This window comes from Pseudophryne corroboree, chromosome 5, assembly GCF_028390025.1.
Source record: "Pseudophryne corroboree isolate aPseCor3 chromosome 5, aPseCor3.hap2, whole genome shotgun sequence".
Taxonomy (NCBI): Eukaryota; Metazoa; Chordata; class Amphibia; order Anura; family Myobatrachidae; genus Pseudophryne; species Pseudophryne corroboree.
In genome coordinates this window covers 718,062,836-718,088,600 of record NC_086448.1, presented here as the reverse complement: position 1 = coordinate 718,088,600, position 25,765 = coordinate 718,062,836, and the positions used below count along the sequence as shown (strand labels likewise).

Genomic DNA, 25,765 nt, shown 5'->3' with positions numbered 1-25,765 from the left:
AGTTCCTAGCAAGCAGAGATCTGCATTCACTGACTTTATGACAGGATACATCCTCCCTTACAAGACTACGCACTACAACACAGCATAGTCATTTGACTGTTGCAAGGCTGACAAACTGTTGAAAGGTAAGAATAAGGTAATACTGTATATTATATACTATATATATAAGAGTATGATCTAGTATTTCTTATGAGAACCAAGACTGAAAATTTAGTGAATGTTTCTTTACAATCTTACAAACTTAATGCCTGCCAGTGCCAAGTAATCTCAACTTTATACATATATGGTATTATGCAGCAAAACATATGTTATAATAATTTTTATTTATTATTAATCAAAAGAATGTGATCTTTTTTCGGTAACGCAAATTAAACTGCTTGCTTTTTATTTATTTTTTACAGGTTCCAACTTAAGAAATCCTTTTTGTTTAAAGGCAAAGTCTGTGCAAAGACTTCTAACATGATAGAACTCTGCCTTGTGGCTGCAGCCTTCATATTTTCTCTCTTCTGCGAAACATGTGGTTTAGCGTTACCTAATTCCACAGACTTATCATCATCAGCCAGCAATTTCACCACCATATACCCAGATCTCAGTGCTCAGTTGGACTCTGCAAATATCCCCAAGGCCAGAAGGAAGCGCTACATATCCCAAAATGACATGATCGCTATTCTTGAATACCATAATCAAGTCAGAAGCAAAGTCTTTCCACCTGCTGCGAATATGGAGTACATGGTGAGTGACTTACAGTATTCCACAATGTACGGTACAAATGTGTATACAAAGATTTTGAATGGCACTGCTCTGTCTCTGTGCCGCTTGTGTTTGGGTAAATATTACTTGGGAATGAGGGTCTTTGCCACTTTGTCATACTGCATGCCAGCGTCAATTTGCTATTTTCTTTATTTTTGAAAAATATTATTATGAACACCTTTTCCACAGTGGTTCTCAGACTTGATCCCCAGGATCGCAAACAGTACACAGTTTCCAGGTTACCTGTGGATCTTCAAAATGTAACAATTGCTCACGCACCTGTGCACTTACCGGGTGAACTTTTTGGGGTCAAGAGGGCAGAGTTTAAGAAACACGTTACAGCAGATAGTTATGGGAAGAAGAAAGATAAAGAGGATATATTTCCTTAGTAAAGTGCTAAAAAGCACTCTTTACACTACATATCACCGTGTTGAACTATGTATACGAGTCTGTTATAGACTCAGCATATAATAAAGCAGGACGACGTTTCTATGGCATAACTTACTGAAGAGGAACACTGTAGATCAGTGGTCCTGTACACAACTTTGTTAGGCTGGGACCAGACTATCAGTGTACCATAATTCTGGCATCCCAAATGTGTTAGATAACCCACAGGTGACCCTACAACAATCCAGAGACCTCACCACAGTTGTAGATAATGGACAGCATTATGTTACATTATATTAATTTGCCTGGTAATGCGCCTGTATATTACAACTTGCCTGAATAAGGGTTCATTAACTTTTAGAAGTCTTATTAGTGTGGATTCTTGAGTAACTCCCAATTATACACTGCTGTAAAATGTGTGGGAGCAATTTAAATGATAATAGTAGGCATGGAATCCAGAAAATAATGATCCATATATACATTGCATCATGTAACAGGCAGCACGGATGGTGTAATGGTTAGTATTACTACCTTACAGCACTGAGGTCATAGTTCGATTCCCACCATGCCCCCCCTAACTGTGTGCAGTTTGTATATTCTCCTCTTGCTTGGGTGGGTTTCCTCCGGGTACTCCGGTTTCCTCCCACAATCCAAAAATATACTGGTAGGTTAATTAGCTCCCAACAAAATTAACCCAGGATCCTGACTGCCAGCATGCGGGCTGCGGGGTGAGCACAAAGAGCCCCTGTGGGTTTGCTGGGCTCGCCACGCTGCGCTCACCACGCTGCGGACATGGTGGCACGCTACGTGCATCACACTATTTATTCTGCCTCCATGGGATGTCGTGGATACCCTTCAAGAGGGAGAATAGTTGTCGGCATGCTGCCTGTCGGTATTCTGGCATCGGTATGGTGAGCGCCGGGATCCTGACAGCCGGCATCTCAAATGCCTCCCGTTACGGAGACTGTAATAATCTTAAAATATTGGCTTAATTCCATTATCAAACAAATGACTTCTATTTAGTATTGTATGTTTGGCCCTTGTCTTCAGCAAGTCATCTAGCAAAATACTGTAGGTACAGTACCAAAAGGCAACTACGTGTCGATGCTACAGGTGAGAGTCAGATACAGTTGAGTGCTGCTGTTGGATGCATTTTTGCAGTGAGGTTTTAAAGTTCTAGTTTATTGCCACAATCATTACACGCAGTGCTGTGATATAACTGCAGGTGGCCCTTAAACCCCTAGAACAGCATTTTGAAAAGATACAAAAAGACAAGACAGAGTGCCGCTACTCAGATTCCCATCCTTCCTTACAAAAGGGAATACAAATGATACAACAATAATAAAATACACGGGCACAAATAAAAATAAAATATTAGAAGACATGATTTTTATCCAGCTACCAAGAATTGTTGTAAGGGATATGAAAACTGGCAGAAACATGAAGGGTGTGTGCAGGATTGGACTGGCCCACAGGGGTATCGGGAAAACCCCCGGTGAGCCCTATTGCCGGGGTGGGGGGGGGGGAGGGGGTCGGAACCACCTCATCCTTCTCTAGGGATCCGAACCTAGACTCAGAAATTATACATTATACACGTTACCTTATACTGCACAGGAATATGGTGCATTCTCTATATGGGCCCTTACCACTGCGTTCCCCTGGTGGGCCCTTCATGCCCCATTCCGACACTGGGTGCATGTTATAGAATATCCTAAATATTTGAGTTTTTGAACTACAGATGGAGCCTCGCTCATCTAGGCTTCTCTGCTGTGCCTAGGTGCACCATGGCTTATTAGCATAAGCCTTTCATCTATTGTTCTCAGCTGCAATACAATACAGAGAGAACAATACAGCAGAAAATTAAGTCATTACAGCAGGAGATTAAGTCCGACTGCCCTGGCTCAGTTAATCCTGTTAAAAGGATAGATGAGGAGGGCTCCATCTGTTGTGGTTGTGATGCTAACAGCAGTACCCTCAGGCAGCCTGTAGGAGTGCTGTATGGAATAGAGCAGTGGTTCTCAAACTCGGTCCTCAGGACCCCACACGGTTCACGTTTTCCATGTCACCGGCAGGTGCACTGTGCATCACCAACTGTCACATTTGAAAAATCTACAGGTGACCTGCAAAACATGGACCGTGTGGGGTCCTGAGGACCGAGTTTGAGAACCTGTGGAATAGAGCAACATCAGAATAAGGATGCTAAGGGAATAAGATGACACACTGGAAATAGGATTTACGTAAACGACATTAGCAATAGGAATTAGGATATGGAGATTACTGCAGGTGTCCGAAGGCATTCATCCATAGCGTCTACTGTAAGTAACTGTTTTGGTGTTTTCAGGAGATCTGCTCATTGCAGTGTGCTGTCTTTACTTGCATTTCCAGTCCTCCCTGTCTATCATCTACTGTACATGTAATGTGTCTATTACATCTATCCGCATCTATGTGCTATTAGGGATATGGTCCTTAGGTCGACCTTACTTAGGTTGACACACAATAGGTCGGCCACTATTGGTCGACAGGCATTAGGTCGACACCTGCAAAAGGTCAACATAGCAAACGCCGACACAACAAAAAGATCAACATACGTTTGTTTTTTAAATTCATTTTTTGAACTTTTTTATACTTTACGATTCACGTGGACTACGATTGGGAATAGTAACCTCTGCCGAGCGCAGTGGGGCACCTTACCCGAAGCATGGCGAGTGAAGTGAGTCATGCGATAGAACACAGTGCACTGACCGGGGTTCCCGGGTCACTTCACGAAGATAACGACACCCTGAAAACCCCATAAACTCATATCGACCTTTTCCATGTTGAGCATCCAACCGTGTTGACATTTTCCATGTGTCGCCCTACTGCCTGTCGACCAATAGTGGTCAACCTAATGAGTGTCGACCTTAATAGGGTCGACCCAACAAACCCATTCCGTGCTATTCATACATCCATTCTATACACACAGCCCAACATGGATTTCTCACCATTTCTTGAGACAGACACTGTAAAAAAATATGAATTATACTGTAGTTATACATTTGCTTTAAATAACTGTATTACTGCATAATTCCACCAATCCCGCTGCTCTGATACATATGTACATAAAGGCTTACTATACTTCAGTGACTTACTGTACTCCTATTGGCTTGTTTTACCTATAAATTGGTCTGTCTGGGGCAGCCCTGTTTACTATGACTTATTGTTTTTGTTGGAAAAGAACCCAAACTTCGCAAACATGACTCGTTTCCTGGCCTGCATGAAGAGCTGTTTGTAGCCCATAGAAAGAAACTTGCTGTCTTGAGATGCTTTACATTATTACCTGTCTACAAACACTTACAATGACATCCCTGACATCTTTAGCTGTTTGCAGTGTCAGAAGCGGCTAGTGACAACAGCTGGCCAACAGGTTACTGGAACTGCAGACCACCAGCAAGCCCCATACAATACAGATGGAACTTAATGAATTGCTACTTCCTTCACATTGCTGGATAGGCCTTTGATGTTCCCTGTATTCCATAGGTCAGATATTGTTGTAATTATTAAGCTGACCCTGACTATGGTTAATGAATGGCAGTGCCAGATTAAACCCTAAGAGGGCCCCTAGGCAGTTGAAATCCCCCCCACCCCCCCTGTGTATTTTAAATTGTTAATGGGTACATTACATGAATACAGTATTTTCTCTATAGAGTCTTTAATGTAAAGTTTTTGTTTCTTTGGGTTATTTTTTTCTATCTTTTGGAAACAATTTAAGAAAGCTGCAGGGCCCCTAAAAGGCGCAGGCTCATATACCTGTGCCTACTCTGCCTATATGGTAATCTGGCACTGATGAATGGGACCTGTTCGTTCTGAAGGTTTGAAGGTCTACAGATAAGACATACATTCTGTAAAATTAGTCTAAAATTAGCATAATTATATATAATTGATAACATAATATAATAATTACTGTATTCATGGGATATTCTCATTAATGTTGTCTGGGTAAGTATGTCTCCATTTAGAGGTATGTAATAGAAACAATGCATGTGCAAAGCAAAAATACTCATCAATGCTATGGGGAGACTACTATTGTAGACCTCTCTGTGCAGTGGAACTTTTGGAGCCATTCATCATCAGGATCTAATGGCTTCATGTTAATTAAGTATCCATCCCACTGCGAGTTGCGGTGGATAATTTCTACTGGATCAATATAATATTGCTCCGGTTTAGGGATAGCTGCTCCATAGAGTAGCTGACCCTCAATCCCTAATACACAGTGTTAGTGCCACTGGCATAGCTGTAGTGGGTGCAGGGCATACTGTTGCTATGGGTCAGAGAGACTTTAGGGGACCCTGGATCAAGCAAAATATAGTTGTCAACCAAGTTCCCTTCATTGCCCACTAAGCAATTGTGTCTGCCTGTTGTTTGCCCTGAAACAGGGTTTCATCGGTGCCATATATAGGTGGTGGGCTCTAACTCTCTCTCAGCAAAGCTCTACACCTGTATGATCCATCTCTCATGCTCTTGTTTCACTCTCTCAGGCACAGCTGAGCATCAGTAAGCTCCACACTGTCAGACAATAGACTTCTATTTGATTACAGCCTTTAAAAAGTGAGCTGGGGACTTAAGGAGCGATGTGGCATAATGTGAACTGGGGGCACTTCAATGTGCCATAATATGTACTGGGGACACTGTGGCATAATGTGAACTGGGGACACTGTTTGGCATAATGTGTACTGGCAACAATATGATGTGGCATATTGTGAAAAGGCAGCACTAGAATGTGGCATAGTATGAATTTGGGGCTCTGTGGGTGTAATGTGGGGATTTAATCATGTTACCGGTGGTCAGGGTCCCACTGGTCAGTATACTGACGCCGGAATCCTGACCGCTGGAAACCGCGTGGGCTCGCTGCGCTCGCAGCGCAATGGGCCCGGTGGTGAGCTTAGCTCGCCACATGTTATAATCCCACTCGGGTGGTGGCTTGGACCCACCACCCAAGTGGGAATACGAAACTGTGTTTGGGATTCTGACCACCGGCATTTAGCCGCCTGTCAGGATTCCGGCGTCGGGATCCTGAACGAAGGGATCCCGACAGGTGGTATATTAACCACATACCGATTGAAAAATAGATACTTTTCTACTATATTATAAGAAATAACATACTCAATACAGTAAATTATTATGGGTATTATGGGTATTCAATGTCACCAGCTTCATGAATGGTAAAACAGTACTCAGCCATTATACAGTACCTGTCATGGAACTCAGTGACCTTTAAAATCACTGTCATTTACAGTAGAGATACATTATTATTATTATTTTATTTATATAGGGTCAATCATATCATGCAGCACTGCACAGGGGGGATGCAGTTGATATGCCGGCGCTCGAGATTCCCGGCGGTCAGCATACCGTTGCCGGAATCCCGAAAGCTAACAATGCTACCAGATGGAATGATGACCCACGGGTCTATTCCCACTCATGGGTGTACAGTGAGTATAGAACCCATGGCAAGCACAAGGGACTTTGTTGCGCTCGCCCCCCCCCCCCTCTGCCGGCAATCTGGCGGCCGGGATCTCGGCGTCGGTATGCTGATCGCCGAGATTCCGACCGCCGGTCACCCGATCCCAACCCCAATAATGTGAACTTGGGCACTACTACAGATGTGTCCTCATATAACTAGCCATGTGACACAAGATGCCTGGTATGAGTAAGCTGCCAGGTTCCGTGTGACTCTAATAGTGCCAGGCACCTTCTTTGCATCTGTTTAGCCGAAATGCATCTTAGTTGCAATGTGATGCCGCTAGAACACACTAGGAGACTGTGCTGATTAATTTGATATGCAACACTTGTATATCCGTGTGCGACTGCATCTGTATACATAGCACAATGGAACGTGGCAAGGAAAAAAACCAAAGCCACTACATTGTAGCACTTTGCAAACAGTTTGAAACAATGCACTCTTATTCTAGGCAATAAAGGGGCACGGCTATTTGCACATTTAGAGTTTTCAAATGGGCAACCATATTTTACATCGGGGACTGAGCTGCAGGGATGCAATACAGTGCAAATCACATGATCAAACAGGAAGTGGCCAGCATGCTGGAGACTGGCCCTCTATTTTGGGAGTCTTGAAGACTCATCCCGGGGACTGGTTCAACTGCACTGAGGTTGTGGATATTTTTTGTTTTATTTATTGCACTTTATTTAAATGTTTCTGTATTATGATAGGCAAGAGAGCTGAAATTGCATGCATTTGAGCTAACTGGGTAGTCAAAGACAGGTCTAAGATACTGTACGTGTATGCGCACAGCGTCTATTCACAGGAGACAGAGGGAGAGGGTGCATGCCAGCAGCTCACAGAGTGCTGGGCAAGCCTCCCCAGTGACGAAAACGGGAGACGTGGCGACGGTCGCGGCTTTCCTGTGAAGCCACACCCCCTTTTACCGAGGCCACGCCGACATACTGACGCCGAGATCCCAGCTGCCAGAATGCCGGCAGGGGGGTGTGCGCAAAGAAGGTGAGACTCTTGACTTGCTTAGAGTTGTCGTTTTGGGACTTGATTTGCGTAGAAATACTTGGACTTGCTTAATGTGAAGATACTTGGATTTGATATTCCTGACTTGCTTGGTATATGCAGTTTACTGTTGAAAGCACCAGTTCAACTGAACATGGGATGTCACTGCATACACACATGAGACACTGAGGGCGGGATTCAAATCTTCAGTCCCCCCTCCCTCCCGCCCCCATCGCGCCCAGCAGCAGTATTCAAATGTTACTACCGATGGGTGCGATGAGCGGAAATGTGTGAAAAGTGACCCGTTGGACGCCCAAACAAGACTTTTCACGATCGCGCCCATGTCTTTAGTCAGGTTTAGCGGCTTTACGCAGCTAAACCCGTCTCTTATGGGCGCGATCAGCGCGATAACGGGGGTCATTAGAATATCGCCCAGCGATCTCCCATCACTTTAGATGGGAGATCGGGGGCAATAAAACATTTTAATCCCGCCCTGAGACTGATAGAATAATGCAGTGGTTCTCAAACTCTGTCCTCAGGACCCCAAAGAGGTCACGTTTCCCAGGTCAGCTAGCAGGAAATCAGGTGTGCTCATTATTCACTGACAAATCTTAAAAGAACCACAGGTGGAGCTAATTATTTCACTTGTTATTCTGTGATGAGATCTGGAAAACATGAACTGTTTGGGGTCCTGAGGACCAAGTTTGAGAACCTATGGAATAATGCATTCCAGATATTGAAATTATTACTTGGTGTTACGGTTTTGGCAGCATGATGCTTCTTTATTCCCGACAAAATTCTGGAAATTAAGGATTTCATGAATTAATGGCATTTAATGGGAGAGTGAAGGCCGCTGTAACTTATTTGTGTACCTAGCCTAAGACATTTGTTTCCATAATATATGTTTTTAAATATTGCTGAAATATCCATAAATGATACAGATGGACCGATTGAACATTTGTCACCTGTCACTGTTAGCACTTAAGCGTGCCGAGCTCTCCTGGTAAAGCAAAAAATTGGCCTTTAGTGAGATTAAGCGCATACTCCGAGGTTCAGTGGTTGCCCAATTCTAATGATTTGTAACAAGGCTCATATCTGTCCATGCCTATCAGGTCTAGCAAAGCAAAGATGTTACATAATCCTTCTCCCACTGGAAATGTAGGAATTCTGCATTGCGGAGTAGAATGTCAAGAATGATCATCTGTTGCTTTGACATGGACCAATGGACAACCACATGTCTGTGAGAGTGCACAGTAAATGCTGTTACATATTGATGCATGTAATTATTATGGCATCATTTATGAAAGCTTGGAGCGCTTTAATGCACAAGACACACTGGGCCTGATTCAGTATCGCACGTAATGCCGATGTTACTGGATTTGAGCGACATTTTTGCTATTGTACATCCACGTACATCCCTAAAAATTCATACGGTGCATGTATTACACTGTGTCTGTGCACAAAGGTGCAGTTGTGATTGAGACATACAGTATTATAAATGTAGTAGAAATGTGCTGGGTGTTCCTGTGTTGCAAGCGTGTTGTTGCATATACAGAAGTTTCATCGTTCACATCGGAGGCCATCCTCACACCTAAAATCTGCACCTGCCATGGGGCTAGTGCAGGTTTCGCTGGTGCAACCGATGGTGACAACTAGAGACGCACCAGGAGGTATTACAGCATCTACAGAAGTGGGATTCTCCGTCCTTGCACATTCAGATGCGTGGATGTACACCAGGGAAGGGCTTGTAGCTGTATTAGCAGACAGGTGACCACCAAAAGACATGGCTGTGTCTTCGTCCACCTCTGAATTAGCCCCACTGGGTCTCATTTAGCTTTCGCCATTTACTTGCATAAGTTATACATTTCTATAGTGAGCCTATTGGGTTTTACATTTCACTGACTTGCGGTTGCAACACAAATAGATGTTGACACACCCCAGATACCTCTTGCATATAATGGAGGACAAGTGCCACAATACACTATGATGACGATAACTAGCAGCAGTACTAGCAAGTCTCTTCTGAGTGGTACGTATTAACCCCTCCATCTAATAATACATAAATCATAAGCGCTGTGGCTATATCACCCGTCTGTTCACATTACTAATCTGCTATATCTTACTGACGTTTACAATATGGCCATTCATTATGTCAACATAAGAATGTTAAAATGGTTGTAATGTCAACATTAAACATGGCAACACGGTCTTGATGCCGACATTAACCATGTTCACATTTGTAATGTCGACATTGTTGAAATGTCAGCACTATGCTTTTTGTCTAATTGTATCTCTATTCCTACTGTAACCCTAATGGAAATGTCAATGTTATGAAATTGTAGACATTTCAAATGTTGACACTTTTTTAGTGTCAACAGTTATGATGTCAATATTTTAACCTTGTCATCATCATCATCATCATCATCATCAGTGTCAACCCGTCTGCTTCAACCATTGTAAATGTAGAGTATTTGATAGGTGACATTACTGGTCATACTGGGTCAAGAGCTTGAACCTGCTTAATTAAGCTAAAATGTATTTGCAAATAAAAAGCTTTAAAATACAATTTATTTTGCTTAAGTTTTGATGTAAATCAAGTATTATAGAGAATTGAAATGAATGACGTTGTGGCAGCTTTTAGTGCAAACTGAGCTTTCCGTAGGATAGGCCATTTTGTAGAGATACAAAGTTCCACTGATGCAGTTGCCATATCCCACTTTTGGATTCTGCAATTATGAATTTTAATTTAGCAGATTGAATAGAGCTTGGACACTGGCATCGGTCGAGTAATTCGGCTATGCGGTGGTGTTTTGTGGCAGAAATGGGAGAACTTAAGGGCAAATTCTACATGACCAAATGTGTTTTCACTCCTAAATGTGAATATTTTACGGAAGAGTTTACAAAATCGTAAAACGTTCCTGATTTGGTTTTGTAATCTGTATTCCTTTGTAAAACTTCTAAATTACGTTCTAAAAGGCTCCTAATTTCTATTCATGATCAAGATAAAAGGCTTATATTTTAAACAAGTTTGTTTTTAAATACAGTTGGTTTGTACTTACATTGGCATAAGAAGCCTTCGGGGTACTTGTAATAGGCTCTGAGTTTCAGGCAGCCGTGATAAGTAGGTGATTTAATGGGTACATTTAAGGCAGCAATTTTTTTAAAAGGCAAAACCAACCTAATTGTTAGTTGGTCTACATCTTCTGGTTGCCTGCAACTCACAGGCTTTTACATAACTTCAGGAAGATGGAGCCCCACAGTAAAAGCAAAGTGGCCTTGCAATTTTTTTGTTTGTAATATGGATTTTTTGGTAGGGGATGTGGACATGCTTCCTGTTCAGGCCACACCCCTATCCATTGCCTGGGCCCGGCGCTGCTCTCTATGGCCCTGGTTGCTTTTGCATATACCTTATCTAGAAAAACTCTAAGTGATATTCAGACAATCTGCGCAAAATAGGCTGCTCAATAAACAAAATACCAATAGTAAGTGTCTCTCCAATACACTTGATATGGACAAAAGAATGAAAGCAGATGGTATATGTTACACAGAGCGCCACATGGGCCAACCAAAAAGATGGATGCAAAGAGTATTCAGTAATACGTCCCTTTTGTATGTGTAGAATGATTCTTTCCAAGGGTTTCTTCTACTCCCGTATAATCAGCATATGGGGAGAAAACAGATGATACAGCATGTGTGGTACAGTATTTTTTAATCACACATAAAAACATAAAAACATACAATTTGTGCAAATAACAAAAGGACTTCAAACAGAAACGTCCTGAGTGCTGGGGAAAATATGGACAGGCTGTAAAATTACCAGAAAACTATGAGAACCGGTGGAAAACAGTTCTCAATTAGAGCTCTTTAATATATCACCAGTATGATCCTCCCGGGTAGGCAGTCTGGGATAAGTTCCTGGCAATAGTTAAGTCCTCCACTTCCCTCAAGCAAAACTCCAGGGTGCACTGTTCCAACAAGAGCCAACGCGTTTCAACCCTGTACTTAGGGTCTTTATCAAGGCAGTGAATTAAAATGTCTCTCTCCCATCACTCCTTATAAGGGTGATTATGTCCAATCCTGGTATTCCATAAACGGACCTCTTCTATTCAACCAATCAGAAGCATTGATCTTGTCTTTAGTATAATGAACGTCTAGAGAACGTCCCACTTACACATAAAACTCCCACCTATTCTCCGTGACCGTCTCCGGCATTCCGCGACGTCACTTCCGCTCCTCAGCGGAAGTACGTCATCGGCGCCATTCCCATGGAAACATAAACATTAGAGCGGCTTTCCCGGCCGCGACGTCGTTACTATGGTTCCCCTGTTATAGTAGAACATATCATCGGCGCCATCACCCGGGAGACCAGGACGCTGTCATTGGTTTCTACCTCCGGCGTTTCCCGTGTCCCCGTAATTAGACTCCTTCGGAAGGTTATCCCTCAAAGATGTAACCATGGTAGCCACTTCATTGAATCATGTTTATTTCTTCCTAAAAAGATATATAAAAAACATAAATATCCAAATCTCTTTGAGGACAATATACTTTATAATCTATAAATGCAGATACATAAAGAAAAAAATATATATGTGTATATGTTAAAAAAGAGGAGTTACACCTAAAAACTATATGAGAGGATAAAATAATATAAAACAAAGGCATCATAAAACATAAAAGGCTCCCGCCTCTTATATATTTATTTATAAAAACCATTTCAACTCGAAGTCATTATTTAGCCCGTGGGGGTGCAATGTATTAAAATCATAGATATATTGCATTTCACACTTGGCTAATAGGGAAGCTATATCCCTCTGTCTTGAATTTCCTTTCACCAAACGTAAACCTGCAAATCTCACAATATCTTTTGTGAAAATTAGAATTGGAGAACATTGCCGTAATATCCGTAAAGGGTTGGAAACACATGCGTTGTCCAATCATTTAAAAAAATGCCATGGCAGTTCCACAAAAGATATTGTGAGATTTGCAGGTTTACGTTTGGTGAAAGGAAATTCAAGACAGAGGGATATAGCTTCCCTATTAGCCAAGTGTGAAATGCAATATATCTATGATTTTAATACATTGCACCCCCACGGGCTAAATAATGACTTCGAGTTGAAATGGTTTTTATAAATAAATATATAAGAGGCGGGAGCCTTTTATGTTTTATGATGCCTTTGTTTTATATTATTTTATCCTCTCATATAGTTTTTAGGTGTAACTCCTCTTTTTTAACATATACACATATATATTTTTTTCTTTATGTATCTGCATTTATAGATTATAAAGTATATTGTCCTCAAAGAGATTTGGATATTTATGTTTTTTATATATCTTTTTAGGAAGAAATAAACATGATTCAATGAAGTGGCTACCATGGTTACATCTTTGAGGGATAACCTTCCGAAGGAGTCTAATTACGGGGACACGGGAAACGCCGGAGGTAGAAACCAATGACGGCGTCCTGGTCTCCCGGGTGATGGCGCCGATGATACGTTCTACTATAACAGGGGAACGATAGTAACGACGTCGCGGCCGGGAAAGCCGCTCTAATGTTTATGTTTCCATGTGAACGGCGCCGATGACGTACTTCCGCTGAGGAGCGGAAGTGACGTTGCGGAATGCCGGAGACGCTCACGGAGAATAGGTGGGAGTTTCATGTGTAAGTGGGACGTTCTCTAGACGTTCATTAGACTAAAGACAAGATCAATGCTTCTGATTGGTTGAATAGTAGAGGTCCGTTTATGGAATACCAGGATTGGACATAATCACCCTTATAAGGAGTGATGGGAGAGAGACATTTTAATTCACTGCCTTGATAAAGACCCTAAGTACGGGGTTGAAATGCGTTGGCTCTTGTTGGAACAGTGCACCCTGGAGTTTTGCTTGAGGGAAGTGGAGGACTTAACTATTGCCAGGAACTTATCCCAGACTGCCTACCCGGGAGGATCATACTGGTGATATATTAAAGAGCTCTAATTGAGAACTGTTTTCCACCGGTTCTCATGGTTTTCTGGTAATTTTACAGCCTGTCCATATTTTCCCCAGCACTCAGGACGTTTCTGTTTGAAGTCCTTTTGTTATTTGCACAAATTGTATGTTTTTATGTTTTTATGTGTGATTAAAAAATACTGTACCACACATGCTGTATCATCTGTTTTCTCCCCATATGCTGATTATACGGGAGTAGAAGAAACCCTTGGAAAGAATCATTCTACACATACAAAAGGGATGTATTACTGAGTACTCTTTGCATCCATCTTTTTTGTTGGCCCATGTGGCGCTCTGTGTAACGTATACCATCTGCTTTCATGCTTTTGCATATAGTCCACAAATACTGGAATGCTTTCTTTTTACAATATTCATTTACTTTTTCAGTTTTTAGATTGTAGTTCGACCACGCCCCTTTTCCCATCTACATCTCTCTGCACATTTTACATCTGCCACACCTGCAGTGCAGCATAGTGTTACCATATCTCCAAACTGTCCCAGTTTTTGTGGGACTGTCCCACTGTGAGCCACAGTGTCCTATGGTGTGTGTGTGTAGGGGGGGGGGCAGTTGGGAGACCTCTCCCACTTGCCGCTCTGCTTAGCAGAGCAACGGTGAACATCTGATGTGTGCATGATCACAGCATTTGTGAACAGGGAGAGAAGGACAGGGGGCAGGACCAGCAGATCACAAAGCACTGGACATGCCCCCACAGTGACAGAAACAGAGCCTGACTCCCAATCACGCCATTCCTGCAAAGCCATGCCTCCTTTTCAGGCTTCGGTGCATGAAGTGTCCCGACTCTCCTCCACTAGATGTTTGGAAATATGGTAATACCAAGGTGCACAGTTGCTAGCTCTTTCTTACTGTACTTTATTCCCAACTCAGGATCAGGTCTATTGTCTCAATTACTATATGTTACTGTTTATATGCATCTGCCACATGAGCGTTGGCGGAACTTTAGTAACTGATTGTGTTGTGGTCACATTTTTGCATTTAACTACTATTACACTGACCAAGTATATTGTAAATATGCAACTTGTCTTATATGAAAATGTGCATGTACGTACAAGTGTGGTCAGGTAAAAACAAATAAACAAACCGATATACTGTACAGTACTAGAGTATGTCCTTTCCAGTGTTATAGACCAGCGAGAGCTAGAATTCAAGCTGTTTACACAGATGATGACCATGATAAACAGAGACATACTATAGAGTGCAAGCCAATAAACCAAAAGTAAATCTAATAAAAGAAAAAAAAAATGTATTTGATAGTTAACACAGTTTATCATACATATTAATGTATTTACAGTTCCTTTACTTCATATGTTATTGTAGATTGGCAAGATGATACGCAAAGTTGTGATTTAGACATTCCAAACTGGTTTCGCTGTAACAATTGGTGACCTTGGCTGTGTTGGCTGATGTTGTTATTAAGGGTTGGTTGCTGTAGCTGGATACCAGTAGCTTCAGCAGCTGAACAGCTCCTAGACTGGACTAACAATTACTTCCATACTAAATCATGTGTTGTGTAATTGTACAAAATGCAGAATACCTATTTTGACACTAGTGGTACAATTCATCCAGTAGATTAGGAATGATGAGGTAAAATGATAACAATATTCCCGATAGCTTTCTATGAAAAACAGACTTGTATGAGACACACTGTACCATAATACTGTACGTAAGTGAGCAGGTTACTCATGGCGGCTTGTTCAATTCTGGCTTGAGGGTTCCGCCACTAGATATTGCATTTAGGTACAACATTGCAGCAAGCCACGGCAACCAATTACCAATAAGCTTTCATCTGTCTAGTGCAAGTTAAGCTGCCCATACACCTAAAGATTTATTGTCCAATCTGGTTGGTTGGAACGAAAATCTGGTAATGGGTGGAAGCAAATGACAATTGACCATTTGCTCCCAAACACTGAAAAACAGACAAAAATGATCAATCAGACAAATTGGTTAAATCCATTTTATTTAACCAATTTGTCTGAACGACCATTTTTGTCAGTTTTCTGGCATTTCAGGGCAAATGGTCAATTGTCATTTGCTCCCATCCATTACCAGATTTTCATTCCAACCAGACAGATTTGACAATAAATCTTTAGATGTATGGGCAACTGAATCCAATGAAATAATAGGATTGGTTGCTGTGGCTTTCTGCACATTTTTCGCTTGAATGCAAAGCTAGTAAATATGCCTTTTAGCTGGTGTGCCACACACGTAGACTTTATTTTACAATCATGATTTTTTAAAGGTACAGCAGCATTGTAAAGTGAGACACAATGGGGTAAATTTACTAAGATAGAAGTTCTATTTAAGATGGGATGTTGCCCATAGCAACCAATCAGGTATTATCTTCTAGAAGGTGTTAGATAAATGAGAAGTAGAATCTGATTGCTTGCTATGGACAACATCCCATCTTAAATAGAACTCCCATCTTAGTAAATTTAGCCCAGTGAGTAGAAATAGACAGCTGAGAGGAGGAGCCACATATTCTGGACCAAATGTGGAGTTTCCAGTAAATAGGGCATATTAAACTCCTAAGAAACATACACAGAAAAAAATATTAGATTCTCCCACTGAGACTGTCACCTGGCCTGCTATATACTAGGTGCAAAATATATGCCTCCAAACAGGCATTTTAATGTTTATGTAGCCCTCTTCTATATTTACCTATGTGAGAATTCCCCATCAGCACCTAATTACACCTCTTTTGGTGCAAGTATACAGTAGATGTGACAAAAATGTGTATGACTCTGCTTTGCCATACTTGTGCGTGCTCAGCTTTGGTGAATGGAAAGTGCAAAAACACACAATCAGGCTTATGTTTAGCTCAGTAACAACCCCTCTTAAGGGTCCATTATCCAGCTGTATGTTTAACACAAATCTTGTGAAGCATGAAAGCATCAGATCTAGCACCTGACACCTGTCGCTCTTCCTTTTACTCCTCTTATTGGGCAAGAGCATAGATCTGTATGATGGAACTGTCGTTTGGCTCCACAATGTTCATGTAATGTTCACCCTCCATCTTGTGACAAATTGCCATCAAGTATATAAAAAGGAGGAATAAACAAACAGGAAAATGAGAAATAAAGCACTTATTTATAAAAAGATATTTGTGGGATATCCCCCCAAAACACCTATTTTCTGGGGGTGTATAAACAGGTGACTGCAAAAGATATCGAATAAAACCTGGTAATTTATTAATATACTCCTTAGTATTTCTAAACAAAAAATAAAGTTTAAAATCTTATTGGGAAGACTGTTAAGCAGAATAACCATGTCTATGAATATAACAGAAAAAGTATGTGTGGCCTTCTTTGGCCTTTTCCAACATTAAGAAGTATTATAAGACTAAATTGTCCTTAGTCCAAAGTGTTTGGATGTGTTTCAGATTTTGGTGCAGGAAAATTCTTGCTATTTTGAGGTTACAAGTAATTGTAGCTTTTCTACAAAGTATATCGCAGAGGTGGGATACTGCAAAATACAAGTTGTTCTGCAATGCAGTTAAGGATCTATTCAGGGTACAGCTCCGTGTTTACTCCTGTGTACTGTACATACAGTAGAAAACAAAAGCGTCATGATCATGTCTACAAAAAGAATAGCTATACTGGCATACAGTAAGTTGCTTTTGGACTCTCTGAGAATAAGGCCCAATACTCAGTATCACTATAATAAGCAGTTGGGTGCAAGCCTACAGCCTCCACATTCTTAATATCTTGGACACCTCTCAAGTCACTCTAGGGATGATTGTGGTTTGTTCTTAGCTTATTTATTTATCCGTCTGAACTTTTTACAAACCATTCTTTCATGCCAAACATGCAATGGTAGCATTTTTGAGTATAGACTATAACTATAAGGGCAACACACCCTTGTAGTGACCCCTTACATTGACATCTACGTCTACTCGCTTCCACAAGCATTTGATGTACATACTGTAACAGTATGTCTGTTCATTTGTAGCTGCACGCAAATATTTACAGCTCCAGTGCAGGTAACAGAGACACAATACAATACAGGAGACAATGGAAGGAAGCCGCCATGGAGCGCCAGCCCTGAAGTGGGCACCCCGACTTTCTCTATTGCTCTAGGTTCTGCTTTTTGAGCCCCAGAGAATGAATAAGCATGTGCCGTGGTCTTCCCTCTCACAGGGCTCCTCCCCCCCTTCACCCGGAGTCCGTGCCCAGCCTAGGGACATATGCCCAGCAAGCAAACTACACCAATGTACATAAAAGAGTCAGGGAACAGACTGGAGTGCATGGCCCCTCCCTCGTTTGTTGGCTCTTGCTCCTCACAAATGCAGGATTTGCTGCCATTGGTGTTGCTGTGGGATCAGCAAATAGCAAGAACGGAAGACCCTGATAAGCAATAGGAAGTGTTTGTGTGCTGGGGTCATGGTAATTCATTGTGGGAGGAGATTGTGTCTAGGTGCTGCTGTAGTGTTGAAAGTGAAAGGTGGGGGGAGGACAGTGTGTGTTGGGGTGCTGTGCCCCCTGGAGTATTGGAAGGGAATGCAGTGCGAGGAGATTGTGTACTGGGTGGGTGCCGCTGAGTGTTGGCAGTGAATGCGAGTGGGGGAGGGGGGCAGAAGCAACTATTTTGCCTTTGAGCTCCTGGTATAAACTTACGTCCCTGGCAGGTAAATACCAGATGATGAGGACTTTCACCAAGGGAACAGGGGATCCTTAATTTTCTGTACAGTAGCCCTTAAGGAAAAAAATATATATTTTTATGAAAAAGTCTAGTTTGCCAGTCTTGTAGGACTATTGCTCACAGGTAAGTGCTCCCAATGGTGTTTCAACTGAAAAATTATACGGCAGCCTAGAATCACTCAAAGGAGACTCCTTAGTCACCAGACAAACGATAGATGCACAGAGAATGTTGGGGGTCATTCTGATCCGATTGCACGCTGCAGTTTATCGCAGCGCAGTGATTGGATCAGAACTGCGCATGCACCGGCGCACTGCATGCCAGATGGCCAGAAGGCCGTCGCTGAGCTACGATCGCCTTTGCCTGATTGACAGGCAGAGCGGTCACTGGGCGGGGGGTGGGAGCGTAACGGTCGCCATTTCGTGGTCGCGGTCCGGACAATGCAGGCGTGGCCGGACCGTGTGGGGGGCAGGCCGCAGCGGCTGCGTGACATCATACGCAGCCGCTGCGGGCCGGGGATCGACGAGTAGCTCCTGGCCAGCACGCTAAAGCTGCGCTGGCCGGGAGCTACTCCTAAAGTGCAAAAGCATTGCAGCTGTGCGATGCTTTTGCACTTCTGCGGGGGGGCCGGCACTGACATGCAGGGCGGGATAGCCCTGTGCTGGGTCCCCCCCCCGCATGTCTATGGTCATGATCGCAGCCCTGCAAAATTTTGCAGAGCTACGAACAACTCGGAATGACCCCCGTTATACAGGACAGTGGGCTGGAGTAGCCAAATAAAGTGCGCTGTCCGGTGACTGATGTTATGTATTGAAGGTATTGTGATTTTGTTTTTCTCATTATGATTCTGATAGTATCTAGTAAATAGTATAATAAACATGTACACAATGTAAAATGCAAGCTCAACTACTGTATGCAGTTACTTTTTAATATGGTTTCGGTTACATGCAGGTCTGGGATGACAACTTGGCCAAGTCAGCAGAAGCCTGGGCAGCCACCTGTATTTGGGACCATGGACCAACTTATTTAATGAGATTCCTTGGTCAAAACCTGTCCGTGAGAACAGGAAGGTAAATACTTTTGTTAAAGCTTAATTATGTGTCAGGCTGACCATGACATGTCCTACGCATAGCAAGTAGCCCAAGAGCTCACCATGATGCCTAGAACTGCTCAGGGTGCCAGAGTCTGCCCGCAACGCCATCAAGCTGCATTGCAGAGATGTGAACAGATTGCAGTGCTTATGTTATACGCTGGCAGTGCCATGATCTTGCATCCAGTTTCAGCTAATTGAGAGGTTTCCTATTTGATACTGTATACAGTATGTTTGTATAGTATATTGGCACCGTACCTTGAGCCTTTTAATGTCACGATAAGTGTACTCACATGCACCATTTTTTTTCTTTTTAACAATTCGTTGAGATCTTACACTTATCTGTACAATGGTGGTCATTCCGAGTTGATCGCTAGCTGCATTCGTTTGCTGTGCAGCGATGAGGCCAAAAAACGGCAGTTATGCGCATGCGTATGCGGCGCAATGTGCACGCGCGTCATACTATTACAAAGAACGATGTAGTTTCACACAAGGTCTAGCGAAGCTTTTCAGTCGCAGGGCTGGCCGCAGAGTGATTGACAGAAAGGGGGCGTTTCAGGGTGTCAACTGACCGTTTTCAGGAATGTTTGGAAAAATGCAGGCGTGCCAGGGAAAACGCAGGCGTGGCTGGGCGAACGCAGGGCGTGTTCATGACGTCAAAACAGGAACTGAACATACCTGAGTAGGTATTGAGCTACTCTAAAACTGCACACAGCGGCGATGCTTTTGCATTTCAGGAGTACCTCCCGGCCAGCGCAGCTCCTGCGGCTGGCCGGGAGAACCTCTTCGGTGCCGGGGTCGCAGCGGCTGCATGTGGCTTCATGCAGCTGCCGCGGCCTGCCACCCCAACGGTACAGCCATGCCTGCGTTGGCCGGACCGCGCCCTCTAAACAGCGGCTTAACGCCGCCGTCCAGCCCCCTCCCGCCCAGCGACCACCTCTGCCTGTCAATCAGGCAGAGGAGATCGCTAGGCAACGACGGCTTGCGGACGTCTGGCATGCGCCGGCGCTCTGCGGTGCCGGTGCATGCGCAGTACTGACCCGATAGCACCGCTGCGATAAACTGCAGCGTGCGATCGGGTCAGAATGACCCCCATAGTGGGGTAAAAGCACAAGGTACAGAATGTGCCTATTCACCCATTAACTGTCCCATTCAAACAGATGGTTGACTAAACCATTACCTTCCTGCTGGTCAAGGTGTCCAAATCCCCTTAGCTGTGTATCCCACGCTATATTTGGGCAAGATTGAGCTACCTGTGTGGGGAAAGGGGCAATTTTGCCTCGAAAGCCAGGTCAAAAGTTTGCTTGAGGTAGTTCTGGTAGCAGCCATTTACCTAGCACACACATTGCGCAGTGATTTCAGTTATTCACACCAGTCCCTGTCCCAGTGAAGCTCACAATCTATAGTCTATATCACATGGACACAAGCAGACGACGGTTGATTTTTTGGCAGAAGCCAGTTGACCTACCAATCTGAGAGTGGGAGAAAACTGGAGCCCCCACAGGAAGCCTATGCACACAGGGGGAACATACAACCTCCACACAGGGCGTTGGGCAGGAATTGAACTCATGAATTCAAGGCTCTGAGACAGTGATGCTTACCACTATGACAATTGTATTAGCCATTTATTTAAAACTTTGGAACATGAACATAGAAGTACAGTATATTGACAAATGATGTATATTTCACTTCCGGTAACTGTAATGCCATGTTTATTTAGGTACCAGTCTATATTACAACTGGTGAAACCGTGGTACGATGAAGTGAAGGACTATGCATTTCCATACCCTCAAGACTGCAATCCCAGATGTCCTATGAGATGCTTTGGACCAATGTGTACACATTATACACAGGTCATATATGTTCTAGATATTATATTAATCTTTTATCAGTATGATTTTATTTTTATGCCATAAATAATACTGATTATTTGTATATTTATTCTGTCATTTTACAGATGGTTTGGGCAACAACCAAGAGAGTAGGATGTGCAATCCACACTTGCCACAACATGAATGTTTGGGGAGCGGTGTGGAGAAGAGCTGTCTACTTAGTCTGCAACTATTCTCCAAAGTAAGTGATTGTGTGTATGCACTGCCAGAAGCAGCCATTTTGTAGGCTGAACCAATAGGACATTGTAGTCTAAAAGTTCACCGAGGCATAAAACAACATTCTCATTAACATTTGTTCAGCCAACAGGACCCGCCTGCAGCTGCACATTGCACTGAGAACCCACTGGTAGATGTACGATGCACTGTACTAAGCAGTGAGCCAGTGGAGAAGTTGCCCATGGCAACCACTCAGCATTGACGTAACATTTATAATTTGCATACTATAAAAGTATACAGAGCAGTTGATTGGTTGCCATGGGCAACTTCTCCACTGTGTCACTTCTCCACTTTTATCACTGCTTAGTACATGTCCCCCTCATCCTCACTAGTAGCTGTACATTGCATAGAAAACCCACCAGTAGTTACACATCTGAGGGACACACATTGCACAGAGACCACTCTGAGAGACACACATTTCACAGAGACTCCTCTGAGAGACACACATTTCACAGAGACTCCTCTGAGAGACACACATTGCACAGAGACTCCTCTGAGAGACACACATTGCACAGAGACTCCTCTGAGAGACACACATTGCACAGAGACTCCTCTGAGAGACACACATTGCACAGAGACTCCTCTGAGAGACACACATTTCACAGATACTCCTCTGAGAGACACACATTGCACAGAGAACTCTCTGAGACACACATTGCACAGAGACCCATCTGGGAGACACACATTGCACAGAGACCCCTCTGAGAGACACACATTGCACAGAGACTTATCTGAGAGACCCACATTGCACAGAGACCCCGCTAAGAGACACACACTTTTCAGAGAATCCACACATTGCATAGAGATCTCTCTGAGAGACACACATTGCACAGAGACCCCTCTGAGACAAACACTGCACAGATACCCCTCTGAGAGACACACATTGCACAGAGACCCCTCTGAGAGACACACATTGAACAAAGAAACCACAGAGAGACACACATTGCACATATACCTCTTAAAACACACAGTGCACATATATCTCTCTATAACATGTGCAGAGAGAGTTGGATTTGGGTGGGGTGTGTTTAAACTGAAATCTAAATTGAAGTGTAAAAAGAAAGCAGCCAGTATTTACCCTGCACAGAAACAAAATAACGAACCAAATCTAACTCTCTCTGCACATGTTATATCTACCTCCCCCCCTGCAGTGCACAGGGTTCTACCCATTAGAGTAAAATAAATCTGTCTCTTGGCGCTTAATTCAAAGGGGAAATAACTAACAAGGTATTTTGGACTACAATTAAAAATAAAAAATCAGCTGCGGAGTATCAATGTATGCCTGTGTGAGCATAAATAATAGTAACCTACCCCTGTTGCCACAGGAAAGGACACTTAGACAAAAAAAATATATATAGTTACTCTACGCTTAATACCATATGGTCCATAGGATGATTAAAAACACATGCAATGTTATTAATAATTTATTTAATATAATGCACTTTAAAACACAAAATATCAACCACAATAAGAAATGCAGAATGCATATATAGATGTGCATAACCAGATGAAATATGTTATACAGCAGAAATAACTTCCCACATGATATTAACTGTTAATAATAATCAATCTTAATTGGCAATTTTCACTATTCCTAATAAGAGGTGGATCAACCTAAAATAAATCAGTGCACTGATATACTTCAATACGCTGGTATGCTGGTCATCGGGAGCCCGGCCACCGGCAAACTGAGGACCACCCATTACAATTACAAGAAATGTGCTAAACACGTACTGTAATATTTCAGTGGTCACTGTGCCTTTCCTATCCACATGTACAGCCATTTACTCCTCTGTAATTGGTATACGGTTATACTTAACATTTTCCATTTGTTTTTTAGGGGAAACTGGATTGGAGAAGCACCATATAAAGTTGGGGTCCCATGTTCTGCATGTCCACCAAGTTATGGTGGCTCTTGTACAGATAATCAGTGTTTTCCCGGAGTAACATCAAACTACTTATACTGGTTTAAGTGAGCTGATCCAAGAAATTCTAGTTTAAGAATCCAGAATTTTCATAAATTTTTATAAAATACATGAGCAATTTAGTGTTATAAATAAGTGTAGAACATATTGTCAGTGAACAACAGTTTAATCAGTTATAATCTCTGGGTAGTGACAGCAATACTTCAGTTTTGAGAATAAGAAACACCTGTATAGCTCATGTTTTATAAGAATAGACTGTAGGTATATTTGAAAACACTTAAGAGTTTTGTGAGTTACCTACACAATACAGGTGGAATTGACATGCTTTAAACCATTGTTTATCATGTCCACTTGTGTGATAGACAGGAAAAATTTAACTCTGAACTACAGTACTCATTCATAAATAGTTCAAGGTGCATGCTGTCAAAAAGGACCCATCTGGTATTAAAATCGTATTTCGTATTTAAACGAAGAGCATCACAACATTCACGTTTAGTCATACATTTGAGCTTTATCAAGCCCATTTTAACAGTGACTGTAACACAGTTAATGCATAAGCCCATCAATTAATTTAGCTGCTCACTTTGTCATTATACAATGATGTAATATGCTACTTATGAAAACAATGCACAGGCAGTAAGAGCTATACTATAATGAAGTTCTCTGAAAACAAAAAATCACCTATGTTTCTTTTAACACAACTGAAAGGTTGTATAATGAATGAAAAAACGTGTTGTGGACATTTGTAGTAAAATGGAACCAAATAGTCATTGCCATCCTGCCTCCCTTGACCAAAGCATACAGTAATAGCTGTAGCACGGTTTACAGGATGTCACTTCCAGTAACCTAGCAACTAACGCTAAACACCAATTCAGCACCCATCATACCAGAAAGATCAAATGTACTATACATAAAGGGAGAGAAATCATGGCCCTCCTCCTGTGGCATCTACCTGTGGAGTTTGTGTTTAAATAGTAGTACAGTATGTGCAATATCAAGAGAGGTTGATCAAAGTCTCTCGATAACGCACCCTTTTGGGTTTAAGCCTTTCCCATCAGTGCTTTGATACCCTCTTAAATGAATCCTTAGTCCTAAAGACCTCTCCATCTACACATTTGCACTTTACTAAGGTGATATCCATAAAATATGTCAACGTAATAACTGAATTTGCAGTTTCGCACCCCTTCCACATTGAATTTAGTGTTAGGACTTCAACTGTTATTCATTTTTTGCCATGAAATAGCCACACATGCGACTCTATATGGTGATCCGGTTGTTCAGCCCAATCACCAAACATCCTATTTATGCCAAATTTGTCCACACACTTGGAAGGTCCAAATGGTGAGAACCATTTATCAAATGGATGCTCCAAGTAGGATGGTGCTATCAAATTTAAGAGAAGTAATTTCAGATGCCTTTAACCCAATCTTTTCCAACCTCAGTCCTCAAGGCACACTAAGAGTCCAAGTTTTAAGGATATCCATGCTTGAGCAAAGATGGTTCAATCAAAATAACCTACAGTAGGTTTTAATTTAGTCACTTGTGTTAAAGTATGGCTGTCCTTAAAACCTGGACAGTTAAATTGCCTTGAAGATTGAGGTTGGGATAGACTGCTTTAACACTTTCATTAATTACCCCAAAAAAATTCATTAATCACCAAAATTCACAATGGTATAATTGCCACTCAGGGGCAGGTTGGGCAGGGGGTCACCCTGCCCCCCGGGCCAGTGCAATTTAAGGGTTCCAGGGCCACTGTTGCATTGCATTCCCTGTGAAAAGCTAGGCCACATGCTTGAGTCTATCCTCCAGGCTGAAAGTTGCCAGCCAGCCCTTGTTCCCACTAATGCCACAGACAGAAATCCACTCATGTCTTTTTTGTTCCGAGATAGATTAGCTGCAGGAAAGTGTGCATTCACTTCCTGTAAATCTATTGAAAAATTCAAATTTTAATGTGGTTTCATCATTTGAAGGTGCTAGTCATATAACAATGACAATTGATATTAGAGGAACTTGGGTACTTAATAAAATTATTTAATAATGTATTTTAAACATACAGGTAAAATTACAGTATGCCTATTTGTTTACACTATTTAAGTTTTTTGGTTTTTTTATATACAGTGCCTCTTTTATTTAAAATTGCTCATATACGGTGCAAACAGTTAAATTGGGTGCTCAATATTTCTTTTGGTGCTAGTTGCATTTCCATGTGTAATTAGAAGTGTCTGTTACCAGAAAAAAGGAATTTTGCTTATTTTGTATACAGGGTGAGAGCAGATTATATTAAGGGGAATTGTCCCAGTGTGGACAAACCTTTCAAGGCAATAGCTAGAAACAATGTCCTCAATATTCTTCAGTTAAATAATATGCTTA

The 25,765-nt window shown here is 42.2% G+C and overlaps 1 protein-coding gene across 1 annotated transcript; it reads left to right on the top strand.

Moving 5' to 3' along the window:
• PI15 (peptidase inhibitor 15) lies at positions 1-25,757 on the top strand. Its single transcript, XM_063925030.1, has 6 exons — positions 1-125; positions 402-732; positions 19,224-19,342; positions 21,083-21,215; positions 21,320-21,435; positions 23,311-25,757. Exons 2-6 carry the CDS (start codon positions 460-462, stop codon positions 23,444-23,446), a joined length of 777 nt encoding a protein of 258 aa, XP_063781100.1. The 5' UTR covers positions 1-125; positions 402-459; the 3' UTR covers positions 23,447-25,757.
• Positions 25,758-25,765: the final 8 nt, after the last annotated feature.

Bases quoted from the DNA above. Each gene is read 5' to 3' on its own strand.
- PI15 (XM_063925030.1), top strand. From the start codon at position 460: ATGATAGAACTCTGCCTTGTGGCTGCAGCCTTCATATTTTCTCTCTTC. The intron at 19,343-21,082 runs GTAAATACTTTT...ATGTTTATTTAG, and splicing joins CTGTCCGTGAGAACAGGAAG to GTACCAGTCTATATTACAAC. The intron at 21,436-23,310 runs GTAAGTGATTGT...TTTGTTTTTTAG, and splicing joins GTCTGCAACTATTCTCCAAA to GGGAAACTGGATTGGAGAAG.